The 17588-nt window shown below is 45.9% G+C and overlaps 1 protein-coding gene across 5 annotated transcripts in view; it reads left to right on the top strand.

Moving 5' to 3' along the window:
- SRGAP3 (SLIT-ROBO Rho GTPase activating protein 3) overlaps window positions 1–17588 on the top strand; it is a 382885-nt gene that overhangs the window by 313068 nt on the left and 52229 nt on the right. For 3 of the 5 annotated variants that reach the window (XM_063703587.1, XM_019023743.3, XM_004033539.5), the window contains 3 exons: window positions 2075–2159; window positions 11459–11486; window positions 16778–16880. In XM_063703587.1, coding sequence (XP_063559657.1) covers window positions 2075–2159; window positions 11459–11486; window positions 16778–16880 — 216 coding nt within the window. The remainder of the gene's footprint in view (window positions 1–2074; window positions 2160–11458; window positions 11487–16777; window positions 16881–17588) is intronic. The other 2 variants (XM_063703588.1, XM_004033540.5) reach the window with 1 other exon arrangement.

Genomic DNA, 17588 nt, shown 5'->3' with positions numbered 1-17588 from the left:
GTTTACACTGGGGAGGACATGGAGGCTCAGAAATGCTCAGTAATCTGCCCGAGGTACCCAGTGAGTGACCACAGTTCTGAGCTTCTGTTTCCTTCTGGGTAGAATGGGCCTGATGATGTTTTCCCCATTTGTCGTCCAAGACTGTGATGAGGCTTAAACGTACGTGTGTGAAAACTGTCAAGTGCTCTGTGGATACAAAGTCGAGTGACTCTTAATGGCCAATAGGCCAGGTCCTGGGAGCCTAGGACCATGGAAAAGGAGAGAGGACACCACAACCTCCCACCAGCCCAGTCATTCCAGAAACCCATCAAGTTGGGCCAGTGTGAGGTGACCCCAGTCTTATTTGTGTATATGTCAGCCCCTACCCCAATGGGTCTTTCCCCCATAGCTGTCAATGGGAAGGTGGTGATGTTGACTTGGGGGTGTCTGAGCCTCTGCAGCTCACTTTTCTCTGCCCCCTTTTTAGTGTGCTGGCTGGGACAATAGAGTGGGTTTCTCTTTGAGAAACTAGCAGGTGGATTTGGGGCAGTCACATCTACCTCCTTCACTTTATTCTCAGAGCTTTTGCAATTACCGTGCCCCTTGCTTGTAAACCTCCTTCCCGCAGGTCCCCATGTGGCCCCCTTTCTACCTCCTTCAGGCCTTGGCTCAAATGTCCACTTTGCAGTGAGGTCTTCTAGACTTCCAATCCACTGTTCCCACTTTATTTGATTTATTTATTTTTTTGTGGAGATAGGGTCTCACTCTGTTGCTTAGGATGGAATGCAGTGGCATGAACATAGCTCACTACAGCCTCAACCTCCTGGGCTCAAGTGATTCTCTCACCTTGGCCTCCTGAGTAGCTGGCACTACAGCACACACCCCCAGGCCTAGCTAGTTTTTTAAACTTATTTTTTTAGAGACTTGGTCTTGCTATGTTGCCCAGGCTTGTCTTGAACTTCAGGCCTTCAGCAGTCCTCTCACCTCAGCCTCCTGAGTAGCTGGAATTACAGGTGTGAGTCACCATGCTCAGCTCTGCTTTCTTTTTATCCATAGCATTCACCACCACCTGACTGAGTGGTATTTTACTTACCTTTTTTGTTCGTTTATTGTCTCCCTCCCCAGCCCACCACGTAAGCTTCAAGAGGGAGGGATCCAGTGAAATTTCTCAGCACCTACTCTAAGCCAGTCACAGCTTTAGGCACTGGGGAGCTGGAGATGAGCTGGGCTTGGAGCCCACCCTCTAGCAGCTGGCCATGCAGCAGAGGCGTGCCCAGTGGGGCTCTGTGACTGTGCAGGTGGGGGAAGCTGGCACCTGTGTAGAGGTGGCTAAGGCCCACTGAGTTCCAGGCAGGTAGGTGTGTTTCTGTCCTGGCCTATTCTCTGTCCCTCAGTACTGCTCTGAGGTGCACTGCTCTGGGGCAGAGCCCTGAACTAGGAAGCAGGCTGGGCTAGGCCTGGCCCACGGCTGACTTTCCGTGGGACCTTGGACAAATCACTTCCTGGTGCAAGCTTCATTTTTCTCATCTGTACAAAGAAGAAAATCTTATCACCCCCTGCAATTTGGGTTATTTTAATGGGAAAGCCTCTCAGGGGCCTGCAAGCCCTTCCTCCTTCAAAGTGGGGCCAGATGAAAGGAAGACTCGTTCCGAGGCTCCTCTCTTGACGGATCCGATAAAGCTCTCTGGCTTCGGCTGCATGGCCCCTGGGACGGCTCCCATTTTTATTGCTCTTGGCGCAGAAGCACAGTGGAGCTTTGATGACTAAAGAGGCCCTTTGCTTTGTCTCCCAGTGGCCCTTAGACAAAGGCAGCTTTCACTGCAGCCATTCTCCCCTGGTTTGCTTTGTGTTCCTAACCCCCAACCTGAAAGGCCTGGAGCCCTCCAAGGGCCTGGCCTCCGCCTGTCAGCGCTGGGGTTCTAGATGGAGGAAAGCAAAGACGCAGATGCAGAGGCCTCTCTGTTCCCTCTGCCGGGGTCCCTGCGGGTGACGTGATCTCTCTTCGGCTTCCGTGTCCCAGAGGTCAGTCGCAGAGGCAGAGATCCCATTACTCGGCCTTGCAATCTATAACTTCCTTGTGCCTTGTGTCTTACAGAAATTTAAAGAATATGTGAATGGCAGTAACCTCATCACCAAGCTGCAGGCCAAGCACGATTTACTCAAGCAGACCCTGGGCGAAGGTGAGTGAGGTGGTGGAGGCCCTCTGGGAGGTGCTGTGTTCCCCACTGGGTTTCACTGTGGCCCCCTCATGTGTTGAGCTGTTTAAGCTTGAGACAGCAGGCACCTGGCAGAATAAACCTGGACTTACCAGGACTGGGCAGGCTGGGAAAATCACCTTGGTACAGATGCCTTGTGGGGTCCAATCTGGCTATAGAAAATAGAGGGTGTGAGTTGCTTTTTGATTAATAGAAAGAAAAAAAAATAAAATGAAGAAAATAGAGGCTGGGCACGGTGGCTCACGCCTGTAATCCCAGCACTTTGGGATGATGAGGTGGGCGGGTCATGAGGTCAGGAGATCAAGACCATCCTGGCTAATACGGTGAAACCCCGTCTGTACTAAAAAAATACAAAAAATTAGCCGGGCGTGGTGGCGGGTGCCTGTAGTCCTAGCTACTCGGGAGGCTGAGGCAGGAGAATGGCATGAACCCAGGAGGCAGAGCTTGCAGTGAGCCGAGATCATGCCACTGCACTCCAGCCTGGGCGACAGAGCGAGACTCCATCTCCAAAAAAGAAAAGAAAAGAAAAGAAAATAGAGGCCAACCACAAGTCTTAGTTTAGGTTGGCAGGGACATTCCAAGGCAAAGTGATAGAGGGGCATCCATCAGGTAGGGAGTGGGAATCCAGGGCCTCAGAGGCTGGCACTGACATTTTTCAGCAGACACTATTCGCAAGGAATACTACTGGAGTGTCTGGCTAGGGTTCTAGGTCCAGAGAAGGAAAATCCATACATGTAAGTCAGGGTTTGGCCCTTGAGGGACCTGATAACTAGGCTTAAAGCCACTGAATGCATTCCAGTGGCAGTTGGAATAAAATCCCAGCTGCTGTCATGGCACATGAGGCCTTATACCACTTAGCTTCTGCCTGCTTCCCTGACCTCATCAGTCATTCTCCCTTTCCTTACTGTGCTGCAGCCATGCTGAGCAAATTTCTGCCCTTCAGGACTCACCAAGCTTATTCCTGCCCCAGGGCCTTTGCATCTGCATGGGTAACCACCACCCAAATCAGGGGATAGAGCATTTCAATCACCCTTAAAAATTCCCTTGTGCTCCTTTGCAGTCAGCACCCCACACTCTACTCTGATCTGATTTCTGTCACTGCAGATTAGTTTTGTGTGTTCTAGGTAGTAAGGGCTGGGGAACTTTGGGGGCTGACGGAAATAAAAGCTCCATATCCTGCTTTGAGTGGTGGTTATACTTGGGGGTAGACATTTGTTAAAACTCATTGACTAGGGGGTAGGAGGGGGGAAGTACTCAGTTGCAGTGAGCTTTTTCTTCATTCTTTCCCTCTAAATTTTACCCATCCCGACATTTCAGTATTGGGCCAGGGGGTAAAGGGGGTGTGGAGGAGTTTGGGTAGCAAAGAGGGAAGAAAAACAGTGAGAATGGAGGAGAAAGGGAGAGAGTCCAAGAGTGGAGCTCAGGGTGTGGGTGCCATGGGGGCAGCTTCTAAGACTAGCATTAAAGAGGAGGGTTGGTATTTATAGGCACAGGGCAGGGGGCTATTCCTCATGAGCCAGGTAACCAAAAGGTAGGACCATATGAGTTGGTGGCTACTTGCATTTTTGAAATTAGATGCTGAATTTGGAAAACTAGATCTTCTTTTAAAAAATACGATCCTGGGCCTGGTGCAGTGGCATATGCTTCTTGGTGCAGAAGCATAGTGGAGCTTTGATGAATAAAGAGGCCCTTTGCTTTGTCTTCCTGCGGCCCTTATCTGACAAAGGCAGCTTTCATTGCCGCCGTTCTCCGGGGGGCTTGCTTTGTGTTCCCAACTCAAATGATGATGATGATGATGACGGTCATCATCATCATCATCATCATTATCACCATACTTAGTTTTCGCATAACTCCTGGTCCATTTGGTCCTCCAAGTTTATTTAGCCTTCAACTATGCCTTGCTCTAAGATTGCTCTACCAGTCTCTCTTCTGAGTTTTGAGCTGATTAGCAATAAAAAAAAACCTCCCGGAAAATGCATTTTCAGAAGTAGAAGGGCAGCTAAGAAAAAGCCAACTGGAAGAGTCTCCGTAATCCTGTGTTTCAGTAAGCTGGCCATGGAAAGGCTCACTGTGCTTCCTTTGACAAATGGATGGTTCTTGATAGACTGGTCAGTTCTACAGAAGTTTTTTGTTTGTTTGTTTTTTTTTTAAGTAAACTTTCTCTTTTAAAACAGTTTTAGAGCTACAGAAAAGTTGGGAAGATAGTATAAAGTTTTCATATACTCCACATCTAGTTTGTCCTGTTATTAACATTTTACATTAGTATGCTATATTTGTCAGCATTAATGAATATGGTACATTATTATTAACTGAAGTTAACCAATTACTGAATAACTGAAAAAGATGGAACCTGAATAAATTGAGACCAAATCTCCAGTCATTTTTATATAGCCACTACACGATAAAGATACAGGTAGATTCTTTGGGCACTGGGTGAAAAGGGAGAATTTCCACTGACCTAATTGATAAATTGATAAATTGGAAATTGCCCATTGGGTGAAGGAAGAAGGGAAAAAATTCGGCAGGCCAAAGAGAGCTCAGAATCTTAGCAAATTCATCCTTCTGGGTGTCAACTGGTGGTTCACCTTTTCCTGAGCGTTTTGGTTCTTCTATTCAGTAGGGTTCTCTTCTAAGAGTAGGGCAGGGTTACAGCTGTGCCAGTGGCCTTTTTATGCCATATGAGGGCTATTTTGTAGTATCATGTCTAGTGCCTCAGTTTCTGTAAAGTACAGTAGCCCTCCTTTATTTGTGGTTTCGCTTTCCATAGTTTCAGTTTCTTGTGGTTATCTGTGGCCTGAAAATATGAAATGGAAAATTCCCGAAATAAACAATTCATACGTTTTAAATTTCTCGCTGTTCTGAGTAGCATGATGAGCACACTGAGCAAATTTCTTTGCTGAGCAAAAATCTTACGCCATCGCGGCTCCATCTCTGCCAAGATGTGATTCCTCCCTTTGTCCTGCATATCCACTCTGGATACGGTACCCGCCCACTGGCCACTTAGTAGCTGCCTTGGTTATCAGATTGAAAAAACAGAGGACATGTAGGATTTGGTACTATCCACAGTTTCAGGCATCCACTGGGGGTCTTGGAGCATATTCCCCACAGATAAGCATGGACTGCTGTACTCTTTTGACAGGATGGCTCAAGGAAACTACAAGTTAGATGAAACCCAAGGTCTTTTGGGTCAGCTTTACTTAAAAGTGGATTTGAGAACATGATTGACCCCAGACATGCAAGTCAAAAAGCTTCCAGGTGCTTGGCAAATGGCATTCCCTGTTACAAAGGATGTCACTGGCGCTTCTCGGGAGCAAGAGCACGTACCTTGGCTGTTGGTATGCCATTTTATTGGCCAGAGAATTCTCAGTTTATCATCATCTCTGAGTCTTAGACTTATAACCTTTTTATTGCTCTGGGGTGTGGGTATTCTGTAAGCTCCAGGGTTTACACTCAAGATGCGGTTGGTTTTTGAATTTTTGAAAGTCCCTCAAGCATGAATGAACAGTGTGCCACCTATAAAAGGGAAGGAGCATAACCTTTTCAGGCCAACTTTAATTGCCCATCACAGAGCAAAATGGCCACCAGGACCAGGCCATCTGACTTTCTAGAAAATTACTGAACCACCAACTATAAAATATATTTTTAAAATCCCAACAGGTCTCAGAAGGTAAAGGATAGGCATGTTTTGATTTCCCGTATTTGTGAGACAGTCACCCTATTTCTAAAGATGCTGGTTGTGGGATTCTTGAGAGCTGGAATGTGAGTCTGAAGCTGAGAGACAACATATTAGATTCCACGTCAGAGAAAAGTTTTCCTTCAGTGTGTTCTGACATTCCACTCCATATCCTAAAACCTTTGGTTTCTACCTGCCCCCTTCTGTTCACCCATCTATCCAAGAGCACAGGCATTTTGTTTGGCCAGGCCTGGGGAGATAGTGGTACACGAGAAAGGTAAGGTCCCTGCCCTCATGGAAAAGAGAGACCTCAAACGGTAAACAAACTACTAAGTGAACAATGATAATTGAGCCCGGTGTGGTGGTGGCCCTGTAATCCCAGCTACTCAGGAGGCTGAGGCAGGAGAATCACTTGAGGCCAGGCAGTGGAGGCTGCAGTGAGCCAAGATCACGCCACTGCATTCCAGCCTGGGCGACAGGGCAAGTCTCTGTCTCTTAAAAAACAGCTGGGGGTGGGAATTGTAATTGTGTTAAGTGCCATGAATGAAAACTTTGGGCTGAGATAGAGAACAATGGTATGTGTGTTGGGGAGAGATGGGGGGGACCTGCTTTAGATAGGGTGATCAGAGAGGCTTCCTAGGGGAGTTGCTGTTTCAGCTGAAACTAAAGGATGAGAAGACATCAGCCAAGTGAAAAACCAGGGAAAGAGTTTTTGGGGAAGAGGAGACAACATTTGCAAATGCGGGAAAGGATGTGGTGAGTCAGAAGAATTGAGAGAAGGGTATTGTAACTTGTTGAGTACATAGAAGAGTGGACAGTTTGGGAACCCAGAGGAGGGGGAACAGGAAATCAACACTCCTTGTTCACTACAATCCCAGGCCATCGCCTGACCACTTTCATGGGCTGCCATCAGCTCTAACAGGAGGGCTTGGGTCTACCTGAAAATTTTATCCAAACTGGTGTCTGGTAGGAATTTGCCCTTGACTCCAGACACACAGTCAAATCAAACAGGACAAATTTGCCTGTTTTACCAAACTTTTCTCCTTTCCTGCTTTGGTTTTTGGTTCCAATTCCACCAACTGCAGCCACCCATGTAACTGCTTGTGGCTTTGCTCAGGAATTAAGGACTTGCCTATTGATTTGCCCCAAGTTCTATTTTCAGACCCAGATTACTCTCTTCCTCTCCTTATTTCCCTCCCTGGCCCCATTCTGCCTTTTTTTTTTTTCTGTAAATAAAATGCTCGATTCTTTCTTCTAAAAGTCTCTTAATGTGAGTGCTAGGTGGGATTCCAGAGTTGAGAGCTGTGCTGTCCAGTATGGTGGCCACTAGCCACGTGTGGCTGATGAACACTTGAAACATGGCTAGTCTGAATTGGGATGTGCAAAATGAACACCAGATTTTGAAGAGTTAGTACACACATACACACAAAATAGAAAACATCTTATTGATTTTCTATATTGATACATATCAAAATTATAATCTTTTTGATATTAGGTCAAATGTAATATGTCATGAAAATTAATCTCACTTATTTCTCTCTCTGTCTTTTTTTTTTTTTTTTTTGAGATGGAGTCTAGCTCTGGGGGTCCCAGGCTGGAGTGCAGTGGCACAATCTCAGCTTACTGTAACCTCCAACTCCTGGGTTCAAGCGATTCTTGTGTCTTAGCCTCCCGAGTAGCTGGGATTACAGGTGTCCGCCACCACACCCAGCTAATTTTTCTGTTTTTAGTAGAGTTGGGGTTTCACCATGTTGGCCAGGCTGGTCTCAAACTCCTGACCTCAAGTGATTCACCCACGTCGGCCTCTGAAAGTGCTGGGATTACAGGCACGAGTCACCACTCCCAGCCTCATCTGTTTCTCTTAACGTTTTGTAATGTGGCTACCAGAAATTGTGGCTTGTATAAATTTCTACTAGACAGCACTGGTTTCAGAGATTCTGAACTGGAAGCAGTTCTTGAGAATATTAGGAAATGGAGAGCATTTTTGGAGCAATGACTGGGGACAGTACTGCTGGTAGTTGGTGAGTGAGATCTAGGGATATCAGCATCTGCAAAGTACTAGACAGGCAATGAAGAATTTAAACTGAGGATATGGAGGCCCAAAGAAAGGAAGTGGCTTGTCCAAGCTCACGCAGTGAGTTGATAAAAGAGTTAAACAGTAGGACTCAGACCTCTTTGTTTTCAGCACAGTTTTGGTAGGAGAAGGAAAAGATATTATTTAATCTCTTCATTTTGAGTGCCATACCCCTGCCAAGGCAGCTGTCCTCTAATGTGTGGCATCCCTGAAGAGGGGATATTATAAGAAGCCAAATGCTGCCTTCAGGGAGTCCCTGGGTCGGAGGCATATACTGCTGGGGACATCTGTTCTCCCTCACCTTGTGTTTGTGGAGGTGGAACCAGCTTCCCTGGGTAAACTTAGACTTGAAGTTAGGCAACCTGGATTGGAATCCAGACTCTACACTTAGCAGGGACTTGGGAAAGTCACTCCATATCTCCAAGTCCATTTGCTCATCTGTTGTGACAGGAATGACACCCTGTGTACAATTGTGCACTATTACACTTATTACACTATTGTGTAATCTGCTTATTGACTCATTTGGTACTAAGCTTCTTGCAGATAGAGCACTTGTTCATTCATTCACTCATTCTACAGATGTTTGTTGAGCATATACTTTGTGCCAAACACTGCCCAAGACCTTGGTGTCAGCGCAGTTTTAAGAACTGACAAGATTCCTTCTCTCACAGAACACAGTATTTTCCAATGGAGATAGACTGGCAGTGGACAAGTAAACAAATAATAAGTAAGAAAAATATTAATGATAAGCTACATGTATTGATAATTTAAATAGAGAAACGTGATATAAAGAGACAAGTGTGTGCTTTAGATAGAGGAAGAAGCCTGGGCAACATAGTAAGAGCTCATCTCTACTAGAAAAAAATAGCTGGGTGTGGTGGTATGTGCCTGTGGTCCCAGCTACTCAAGAGGCTGAGGCAGGAGGATTGCTTGAGCCCAGGAGACTGAGGTTGCAGTGAGCTGTGATTGCGCCACTGCACTCCAGCCTGAGCGGACAACAGAGTCTCAAGATAAATAAAATAAAATAAAATAAAATAAAATAAAATAAAATAAATAAAATAAAATAAAAAAATAAGATAGAGGAAGCTTGTCTCTGGACACAGCTTTTAAGTTGAGACCCAAAAGACAAGGTGAAATGAGCCATGCAAGTGTTGGGAGCAAGAGAATTCCAGGCAGCAAATGCAAATGCCTACTTGAGGACCACACAGAGGCCTCTGCATCTGTAGCAGAGCACACAAAGGAGAAAGCAGCCTGAGGAGATGGAGTAGCATCTTGAAGGGTCTACTCTGACCTCAAAGGGTTTATAAAACAGAGTAAGAGGTCTGGATTTTGTCCCTTGTGCGTTGAGAGGTCATCGGAGGGTTCTAAGCAAGGGAAGGACGTGATCTGATTTACAGTTTAAAGAAATTGCTTGGCTGCTGAGGCAAGAATGGATGGTAGTGGAATAGGAGACCCAGTTAAAAAGAAAGTCGTCCAGGTAAGAGACGAGCATGGCATGGACTAAGAAGATAGTGTTAAGTGGAGAGAAGTGGACAAATTTAATTTATGAAGGAAAGACAGTTTTCAAGGAAAGCACCTGTTAGACTTCTGGCTTAAAGAAGAGGGGAGGTGGATATCCACTTATTGAGATATTGAAGACTTGGGTGAAAGTAGGTTTGGGGCATAGAAAGAAAGAGTGCTATGGGAAACATTTAAGGTTTGAGTTAAAAGAAGGCAATTTGTGTTGAGTGGATAAAGAAAATGTGGTCTGTGCATATGATGGAATATTACCAAGTCATATAAAGCAATGAATTACTAAACCGTACTATATGGATAGACCTCAAAAGCTTTATGCTAAGTGAAAGAAGCCAGACGCAGAAGACCACATCTTGTATAATTCCATCTATATAAAATGTCTCGACTACGCAAATCTGTAGAGACAGAGAGTAGATTAGGGTTGCCAGGGGCCGGAGGCAGGAACAGGGAGTGACTATTAGTGGGCATGAAAGATCTTTTTCTGGGGATGGAAATATTTTCAAACTGAATTCTGGTGAGGGTTGCATAACTTTGAATAGTCACCAAAAATCACTGAATTATACACTCCAAATGGGTAAATTTTATGATATATAAATTATACCTCAATTATGCTATTTTTATAAAAGATTGCAGTGCATCTGAGTTTGGAATTCTAGGGAAGCGTAAGATCTGGACATAGAGTAGGGAGTCCTCGGTAAGCACTTGCGGTCACTTAGAGAGGATGTGTAGAAAAGGAAAGCAGCCCTGGGTCTGTGTCCTGATGGCACTCCAACATTTTGAGGTTTGAGGTTGGGCAGAATGAGGAGGAGACAGAAAGAGAAACTGAGGAACTTGTAGGGCAGGAAGAACACCTGGAAAGTGTGGAGTCATGAAAGTGAAGAGGAGAGAGCTTTGTAAGAAGGGAGTCGTGAACTGAGCAGCATGGTGCGGAGAGGTCAGGTACGATAAGGGCAGAGAAGACCACTGGATTCAGCCTCAAGGAGATCCTTGTTGCCCTTAAGTGTTGACCTTGACAAGAGCAGTGTCAGCCCAGGGATGAGGACAGAAGCCTAGCTGCAAAGAGGTGAGGAGGGAATAGCAGGGGAGGAAGCAGTAGTGCCTCCAGACAGCTCCTTCAGGGAATTGTGCTGTAAAGAAGAGCAGAGAAATGAGGATGTAGCTGGAAGGAGAAATGGGGTCAACAGAAGGGTTAAAAGCTAGGTCATGCATATCCAGAACATGTTGATATGCTGTTGGAAATGGTCCAGAAGAGAGGAGATTGGTGATGCTAGCGAGAGAGGAGATACCTGCAGAAACTAAGGCCCCCAGAAGGACAGAGGGGATGGAACCAGGGCATAAGGAGAAGGTCTGGGCTTTGTCTGGCAGGTAGGTGGGAGGGCCTCGTGGAGGCATGCACATGGAGAACCCATAGTACTTGATTTTCTTTTCCAGTAAAGAAAATGAGAAGATCTTCAGCTGGGAATGAAGGCGGAGGCAGGGCAGCAGGGTGGAGGAGCACCAGCCTTATGGCTGGTATCCTTCAGTGCCAGGCATACAACAGGGGCTCGGTCAATCTTTGTTGCCATTAAACATTGCAGGAGTTTTCGAACTTTGGGAGGCATAGAAGTGATCACCAGGGGTGGTTGTTAAAATGCAGATTTCTGGGTTTTTATCTCAGAGATTCTGATTCAGAAGACCCATGAGACAGCCAAGAAATCTGCATCTTTAACAAGACCCCCAGATGTTTCTGATGCAAGTGGCCAGCGGGCTGTAGTTTGAGAATCACTGAAAATATGTCTGTGAACAATAATGTGTGTGTGAACACAGCCCTACAAATAGGAGGCTTTTAATAAAGAGTTAATAAGACGCAGTTCTTTTCAATAGACCGCACCTTAGGCATAATTAGATTTCATATTTCATAAATAATTAAGACTCATTGTGTTTTGTTTTTAGAAAAAGATGAATGTTCTTTGGATTAAAAAGAAAAGGCAATTAAACATTCATGTATACTTTTCTTTGCAGGGGAAAGAGCAGAATGCGGCACCACCAGGTGAGAGTGGGAGAGTTGTGTTTTCTTTCATCCGCTGCCCGAGGTGGGAGTGGGATGGGGCTGGGGAGGCTCTGCCGGGAGCTGGAGAAGCAGGGATGGCTTCTTCACCAATGTCCCCAAGGGCTGGTGTGGGTGTGCCCAGGTGAGGCACAGTTGCTGCTTTGCTTGTTCTAGCATTAGACTGACAAAGCCACGCCCCTCCAGGCTGGCGATGGAAGGGGCGCTTTTGGGGCTGCTGTGTGGCAGTGGGGCACCCTCCCTTTGCGCTGGCCATCGGGTGAGACAGTATTGTCTACTCAGAGTGGCTGAGGGCAGCCTGTAGGGGCCAGAGGCTGTGGGGTGGCTGTTGACCTCTCTTCCCACCTGCTACACCATGCTGAGCAAACTGCCTAGCCATGCTGCGAGGCCCAGCCTGGGGTCCCCATGTACCAAGGCTTTGGGCCAGGCTCAGATTGCGTGCAGCTGGCACACGCATGTGCATAGGCGTGCACAGACTCCCCTGCCGTCCACACCCTAGCTTGGACCTCACGGGCATTTGGATGAGCTGACGGAAAGTAACACACGGGCAACTTCTGCTTTCTCTTCAGCTTGTTCAACATTCCCTTTTGTGCTTTTTCCTGAGCAGACCAGAGCCAGTGAACACTTTCCACTCAGCAGCTGATAGCCCAGGGGCTGACTTTACTTCCCTTTCAGAGAGCTTAGATCCATAAGTGGCTCTGTCACTGGCCAGGTTGTTTGCTTAGAGCCTATTTCATTTCTATGTTCCTAGTAAGAGATATTGTACTGCCTAGCTGGAATTCAGCCAGTGGCCCAGAGGCCTGCACTTTTCCATCACACGGCAATAGAGCGCTACTTTTTGCCCACTTTCTGGGCCCAGGGACCTGAGGGCATTCTTTCTTTTCCCACAAATGCTTCCCAGTGGCCCCAAATCCTGGGAAACCATCATGTTTGGCAAGAGCAAAGGTGAACTCCCGACTCTCTCCTGCTCCTTGGGAAGGGAGTTGGGCAAAGTCTTGGCAAACTCTGGGGTTTTCAGTTTCCTGGGCTCAGGATGGGGAGACGGAGGGCTTGGCAGAAGTTCAGCCCGTACAGCTGTTCCTCTGGGCTCTGGCAATTTGGAAACATCAGGACGATTCACACCAGGCAAGGCCCTTCCAGCACACGGGGCGGCAGATGTGCAGGGTCACTTTCGAAGAACCTTTTAGAAACGAACCCATTATAATTTTTTTTTCTTTTCTGGCGAGAGAATGTTGTCATAGTCTCAAAACAACAGAAGCTGTATTTTACACCAAATTCTGCAAATAGTGAAACAGATGGGGGATGAATTGAGCTGTCCCTCACTTCCTCCTAATTCCTAGAACTCACGCAGAGAAGTTTGTTCCAGCAGAGTGTGGGAGAGGAGATCTGTAATCAAACACTTGGCCAGGTCTCAGGGTCTTCCCTCAGGGGAAAGTTGAGGGTTTGTGTGTTTTGTTTTGTTTTGTTTTGTGTTTTAAATAAAGCCCTCTGAAGTGTTGTCTTCCACACCCTCCCTGACCTAGGGCCTGGGAAATCCAAGCTGAGTTTATCACACCTCCCACTTAGACACTCTGCATTCAACTGCAGCTACCCTGCATTCAATTGCAGACATAGCCCTGTGTACTCTGGTTCCTGGTCAAGGTCAAAGACAACTTTGTTAGTAAACTAAAAGTCTCCCCTTACCTCCAAAATCATGATTTAACTTGTGGAAATTGTTGCTAACAATGTCTCTGTCCTATGGCTGGCTCTCTCTGTATCTTCCATGGACTCCCACACGAGGTGGATATCATTTTTGGATGGTTATTTGAGCAGGATCCCCTCAGCCAAGTTGCTGCTGACCTTGTGTAGAGGAACTGGTTTTGCATATGGGCTGCAGCATGTTATATTTTTCTCACACTTCAGAACCTTATCTTAGAATAGACCAAATTCATAATAACCCTGTAATTCAGGATGGCCAGATGTGATAATGCACTTAAGTTTAAAAGCGTATTGCAAATGTCAAAGCAAGATGCAAATACAAGGTTTGATTATTGTGATTCAAATGAATGTCTGGCTCCCCTTACCCAGGTTGACATGCCCTCGTGGTCTGGATTAGAGGTGAAGTCACTTGAGATCTTGTTCAGGCAGATGCAATACAGTACACAGCCCATGAATAGCCTCCAAGGGCCCGACTGGCATTGCCCTACAGCACTGCCACCATTTGGGATGTTGACCTCCAAGTCTATTAGGTTATCTAGGGGAATTTTTCATCACATCCCTTTAGTTGCAGGATAATTTTGAGGCTATTTCCTGTGTTGCCAACGTGTGTTAATTTTCCTCTTGATTAAAAGGCAGAAAGGGGACATTGGTCTCTGGTTTCTCTTTCTTCCTCTCTGTGGCTTTCTCTGTTCCTGTTTTCCCTGCCTCTCTTTCTTTCTTTCTTTCCTTTTTGCTCTGCATCTGAGCAGCAGAAGAGATGGAAGGCTTAGGCTGCCCCACTTTCCTTGGCCGAGCTGCCCCCCTGCTCCCCACTTTGTGCCCCACCCAGCACTTCAGTAAGTCAATATAGATTTCATATTGTGCAAAGTTGGGATAGCTACGTTTCCTTGTCAGAGATTCCAGACACTGCACAGAGCACCACACAAAGAAAGAAATCCTCGTGTGATTCACACAGTCCTTTGCTTCCTGGATTGGGCAGGAAAAATGGGAAAACATATCCTATTTCCCCTTTTTTCCACTTTGTAGAATTTAAGAGAAAACAAAAAACACTTAGGACTTTCTTTTAAGGAAACCCTCCAGTTGGGCACCGTAGGTTTTTTGATATTGAGTGTCCAACACCTGCTTTTAGAGTCTCCGCTCTTCCTGGCCATGAGAATTTAACAGATAATTTAATGTTACTTCTGGATGTTCTATGATAAAATCACTTTCATACTCACACTAGATCCTTGAGAGTAGGAAGAGCTGAATTTTACCACCAGCCTCAATCACATTTTATTTGTGTGACCTTAGGCAAGTTTCTTCATCTTTTGTGGGCTCACTGGCCTTGTATGTAAAGTGAATTGAATATTCTTTCCCAACCTCACAGGGTTGTTGTGAGGTTGTCATGCAATGCGATAAGGAAATGATCTGGGAATGTTCAAAAACAAGCCAAACACTATGAAAACAGGGTGACAATGTTGCTATCATCAAGTTATTTCTAATCCCCAAACTTAAAACCTTTGTCCTTGTGTCACATTTTTGACACTCTCTTTTGCCTTTGGTATTTGAAAATTTAAGAGCAGCTCTTGTAAGAAATCCCACCCCACATACATACATCCTCAAAAAAAATAAGTAATTTTTGAAAAATAAATGACATGGACTTAGCTAACCAAATTGACATAGATCCAAGATGGGCTTGAAATAATCTTGCCTGTTGTTTCTTTTCAAAATTTTGATCCGTGCTGTTATTTTGTTTCCATTGTTTGGGTGGCATGATATTTGGATTCACCTGGTTTTTGCCCATGCATGTACTGGAGCTAGCAGCATTTGCTCAATACTCAGACACCTAGGAGAAGTTGGTTAGAGGTCCCTGGGGATGGCTGGCTGACCGAAGGAGACAGGTACAAGCCCAGTCAGCAGAGGCAGCATGAATCTCATTGATCCTGATTGGCTGCATAGTCTGGAAGAAGTCTTGCCCGCTCACAGAAATCAATCAAGACTTGGGGGACCAGGTCTTTGCTTGTCATGTGTAGACATTATCTGTGCCTGGCTGAGTCCCCACTTGTTGCTACCCAAATTTTGAACCAAGCCATTTGAAAATGAACTGCCTCTCTTGGTTAGGGGCCCTCTTCCTAACCTTCGAAAGGCCTTTGCCCCAGAAGGCTGGCACCATTGAGTCAGGCCAACTTGTGTGGTGAAATGAGCAAATAAGCCAACACAGGTATATGCATGGTGAGCAATTCTGGAAACGGGTCCAGTGTTTGTGGCTGTTTCTCTGGTGAAGTGTGGTGTGGTTACCCCTCCCTGTGGCCAAGAGTGGAGCACACTTTAGGAATGGAAATCCTAAAGTAAAGCAAGACACTTTCAACCTGAGCCCATGGCAAAGGTTACTGGGGTAGATGAGTCCTTGGCTGGAAATAAAAAAGTGCCCTAAGGCTCCATGATGGTGGCCTGGTAGGAAAAGCCCTGAACTTGGAGCCAAAGAGTCCTGGGTTTGGGGTCCAGCTCTGTCAGTTCTCCTTCACAGGAGGCTTCAGTTTCTGCCTCTGTGAAATGGGGCCACATGCACAGGGTTGAGGTGGTATTAAGTAAAATAATGGATTTGAAAGTGCTTTAATTGAAAATGTACTTGAGGCTGGGTAAGGAGGCTCATGCCTGTAATCTCAGCACTTTGGGAGGCCAAGGCGGGCAGATCACGACGTCAGGAGTTCAAGACCAGCCTGGCCAACATGGTGAAACCCTGTCTCTACTAAAGATACAAAAAATTAGCTGGGCGTCGTGGTATATGCCTGTAATCCCAGCTACTCGGGAGGCTGAGGCAGGAGAATCACTTGAACCTGGGAGGCAGAGGTTGCAGTCAGCTGAGATCATGCCATTGCACCCCAGCCTGGGCGACAGGGCAAGACTCCGTCTCAAAGAAAAAGAAAAAAAAAAAAGAAAAGAAAGTGTACTTGACTAAAGAGCAGGATATTGCCATTATCCTGGGGTCACCCAGGGACCCCAAAGAAGTTGCAGCCTCCCTCATGGCATCAGTTTCTTCATCTCTGAAATGAGAATAGTAATTGCCTGGCTCTTAGATCAATGAAGTAAAGATTAGTCAGGTGCATTTGAAATGCCAAGAGGCGTTAGGAAGATCAGTGCCCTGGTACATTGGGAGTTGAGACTTGGTGATAAATTTAAACCAAAATAATGAAAATTAACCCTCACAATCATTTTTGAAAGTCTCTTGCTTTCTCGGGCTACAGATTACATCTCTCTCCCCTGATTCCCCCTCCATCTGGTCAGCTTTGCAGGATGACAGCCTCTGATTGGAGTTTCAGTGGTTTCTTGCACATGTACTATATTCCCCCTAAGATTTAGAATGCATTTGAGTTATGTAAGAGTTGCTCCTGCTTGGCATTGTGGGTAAATTAAGATCCCCTAAAACATCCAAAGGCCTTCAGATGGAACATTGGAAACCAATGTCTTGGCGGGGGGTCAGGGACTTCCATTTACATTTTGTGTTCCCCTTTAGTCGTAGGTTTTAAGAGCATCTTTCCCAGTTGTATGTTTATGTTGGTTGCTTTCTTGATTTCTTTTGTTCCGTTTTCCCCTAGGCCCCCCTGTCTACCCCCTAAACCACAGAAAATGAGGAGACCTAGGCCTCTCTCAGTGTATAGCCATAAACTCTTTAACGGCAGTATGGAAGCATTCATTAAGGTACTTGCTGGGGAGCCGTGGAGTCCGCGAATGCACCCAATGTAATGGCAGCCTCTGTCCGCCCGCCTCCCTGCCAGCAGACAGCCCTGTCCTTGGCCAGGCCCTGTGGAGCTAGTTCCTCACTACAGCCTGCTCTTAGCTTCAGCAAGGACTTTTCACAGGAGCTGCTGTGGCTTCTAACCATTTGCTCCTAAGTGCCCTGCGCAATTCTCAGCCCTGAGGGTAGGGATTCAGATCATGAAAGAACTCAGGGAAGTCCAAGTGTGGCTGAAATGCCACACTTCATTCACGCTTCGTTGCTTCAGCAACTGCAGTCCTAACACCTGAGGGACAGTCAGAAACCCCATTCCCTCACTTCACACCTACATCTCCCAAGAGGAGCTAGATTGAAAGCAACACAGAGGAAATCCCTGTGGGTATCAGTGTGTTTTTATACACGTGAATTTTTTTTTAGTTGCCTATATACCAGCAAAGGAAACACATACATTTTTTATAAGAGAAAATCCTCCCACCTAGTTTTGCTTCCTGTTAGGTGGTCTGAGAGAAGGGAGAAAAGTTGAGGTTGTCCCTTTTGAATTCTAGGTTAACCCTTTGTACCTTAAACTAAAAATTGAAGTAGTTTAGCTAGGCAAGTTTCTCTTTTCTTTTCTCTTTGGTGTAAAGGGTATGAGATTAAGCCATATCAGATATAATGGCTCAAGGGAAATT

Source organism: Gorilla gorilla, chromosome 2 (assembly GCF_029281585.2).
Source record: "Gorilla gorilla gorilla isolate KB3781 chromosome 2, NHGRI_mGorGor1-v2.1_pri, whole genome shotgun sequence".
Taxonomy (NCBI): Eukaryota; Metazoa; Chordata; class Mammalia; order Primates; family Hominidae; genus Gorilla; species Gorilla gorilla.
Note: the sequence above shows the minus strand (reverse complement) of the source record. Positions and strands in the feature narration are given on the sequence as shown.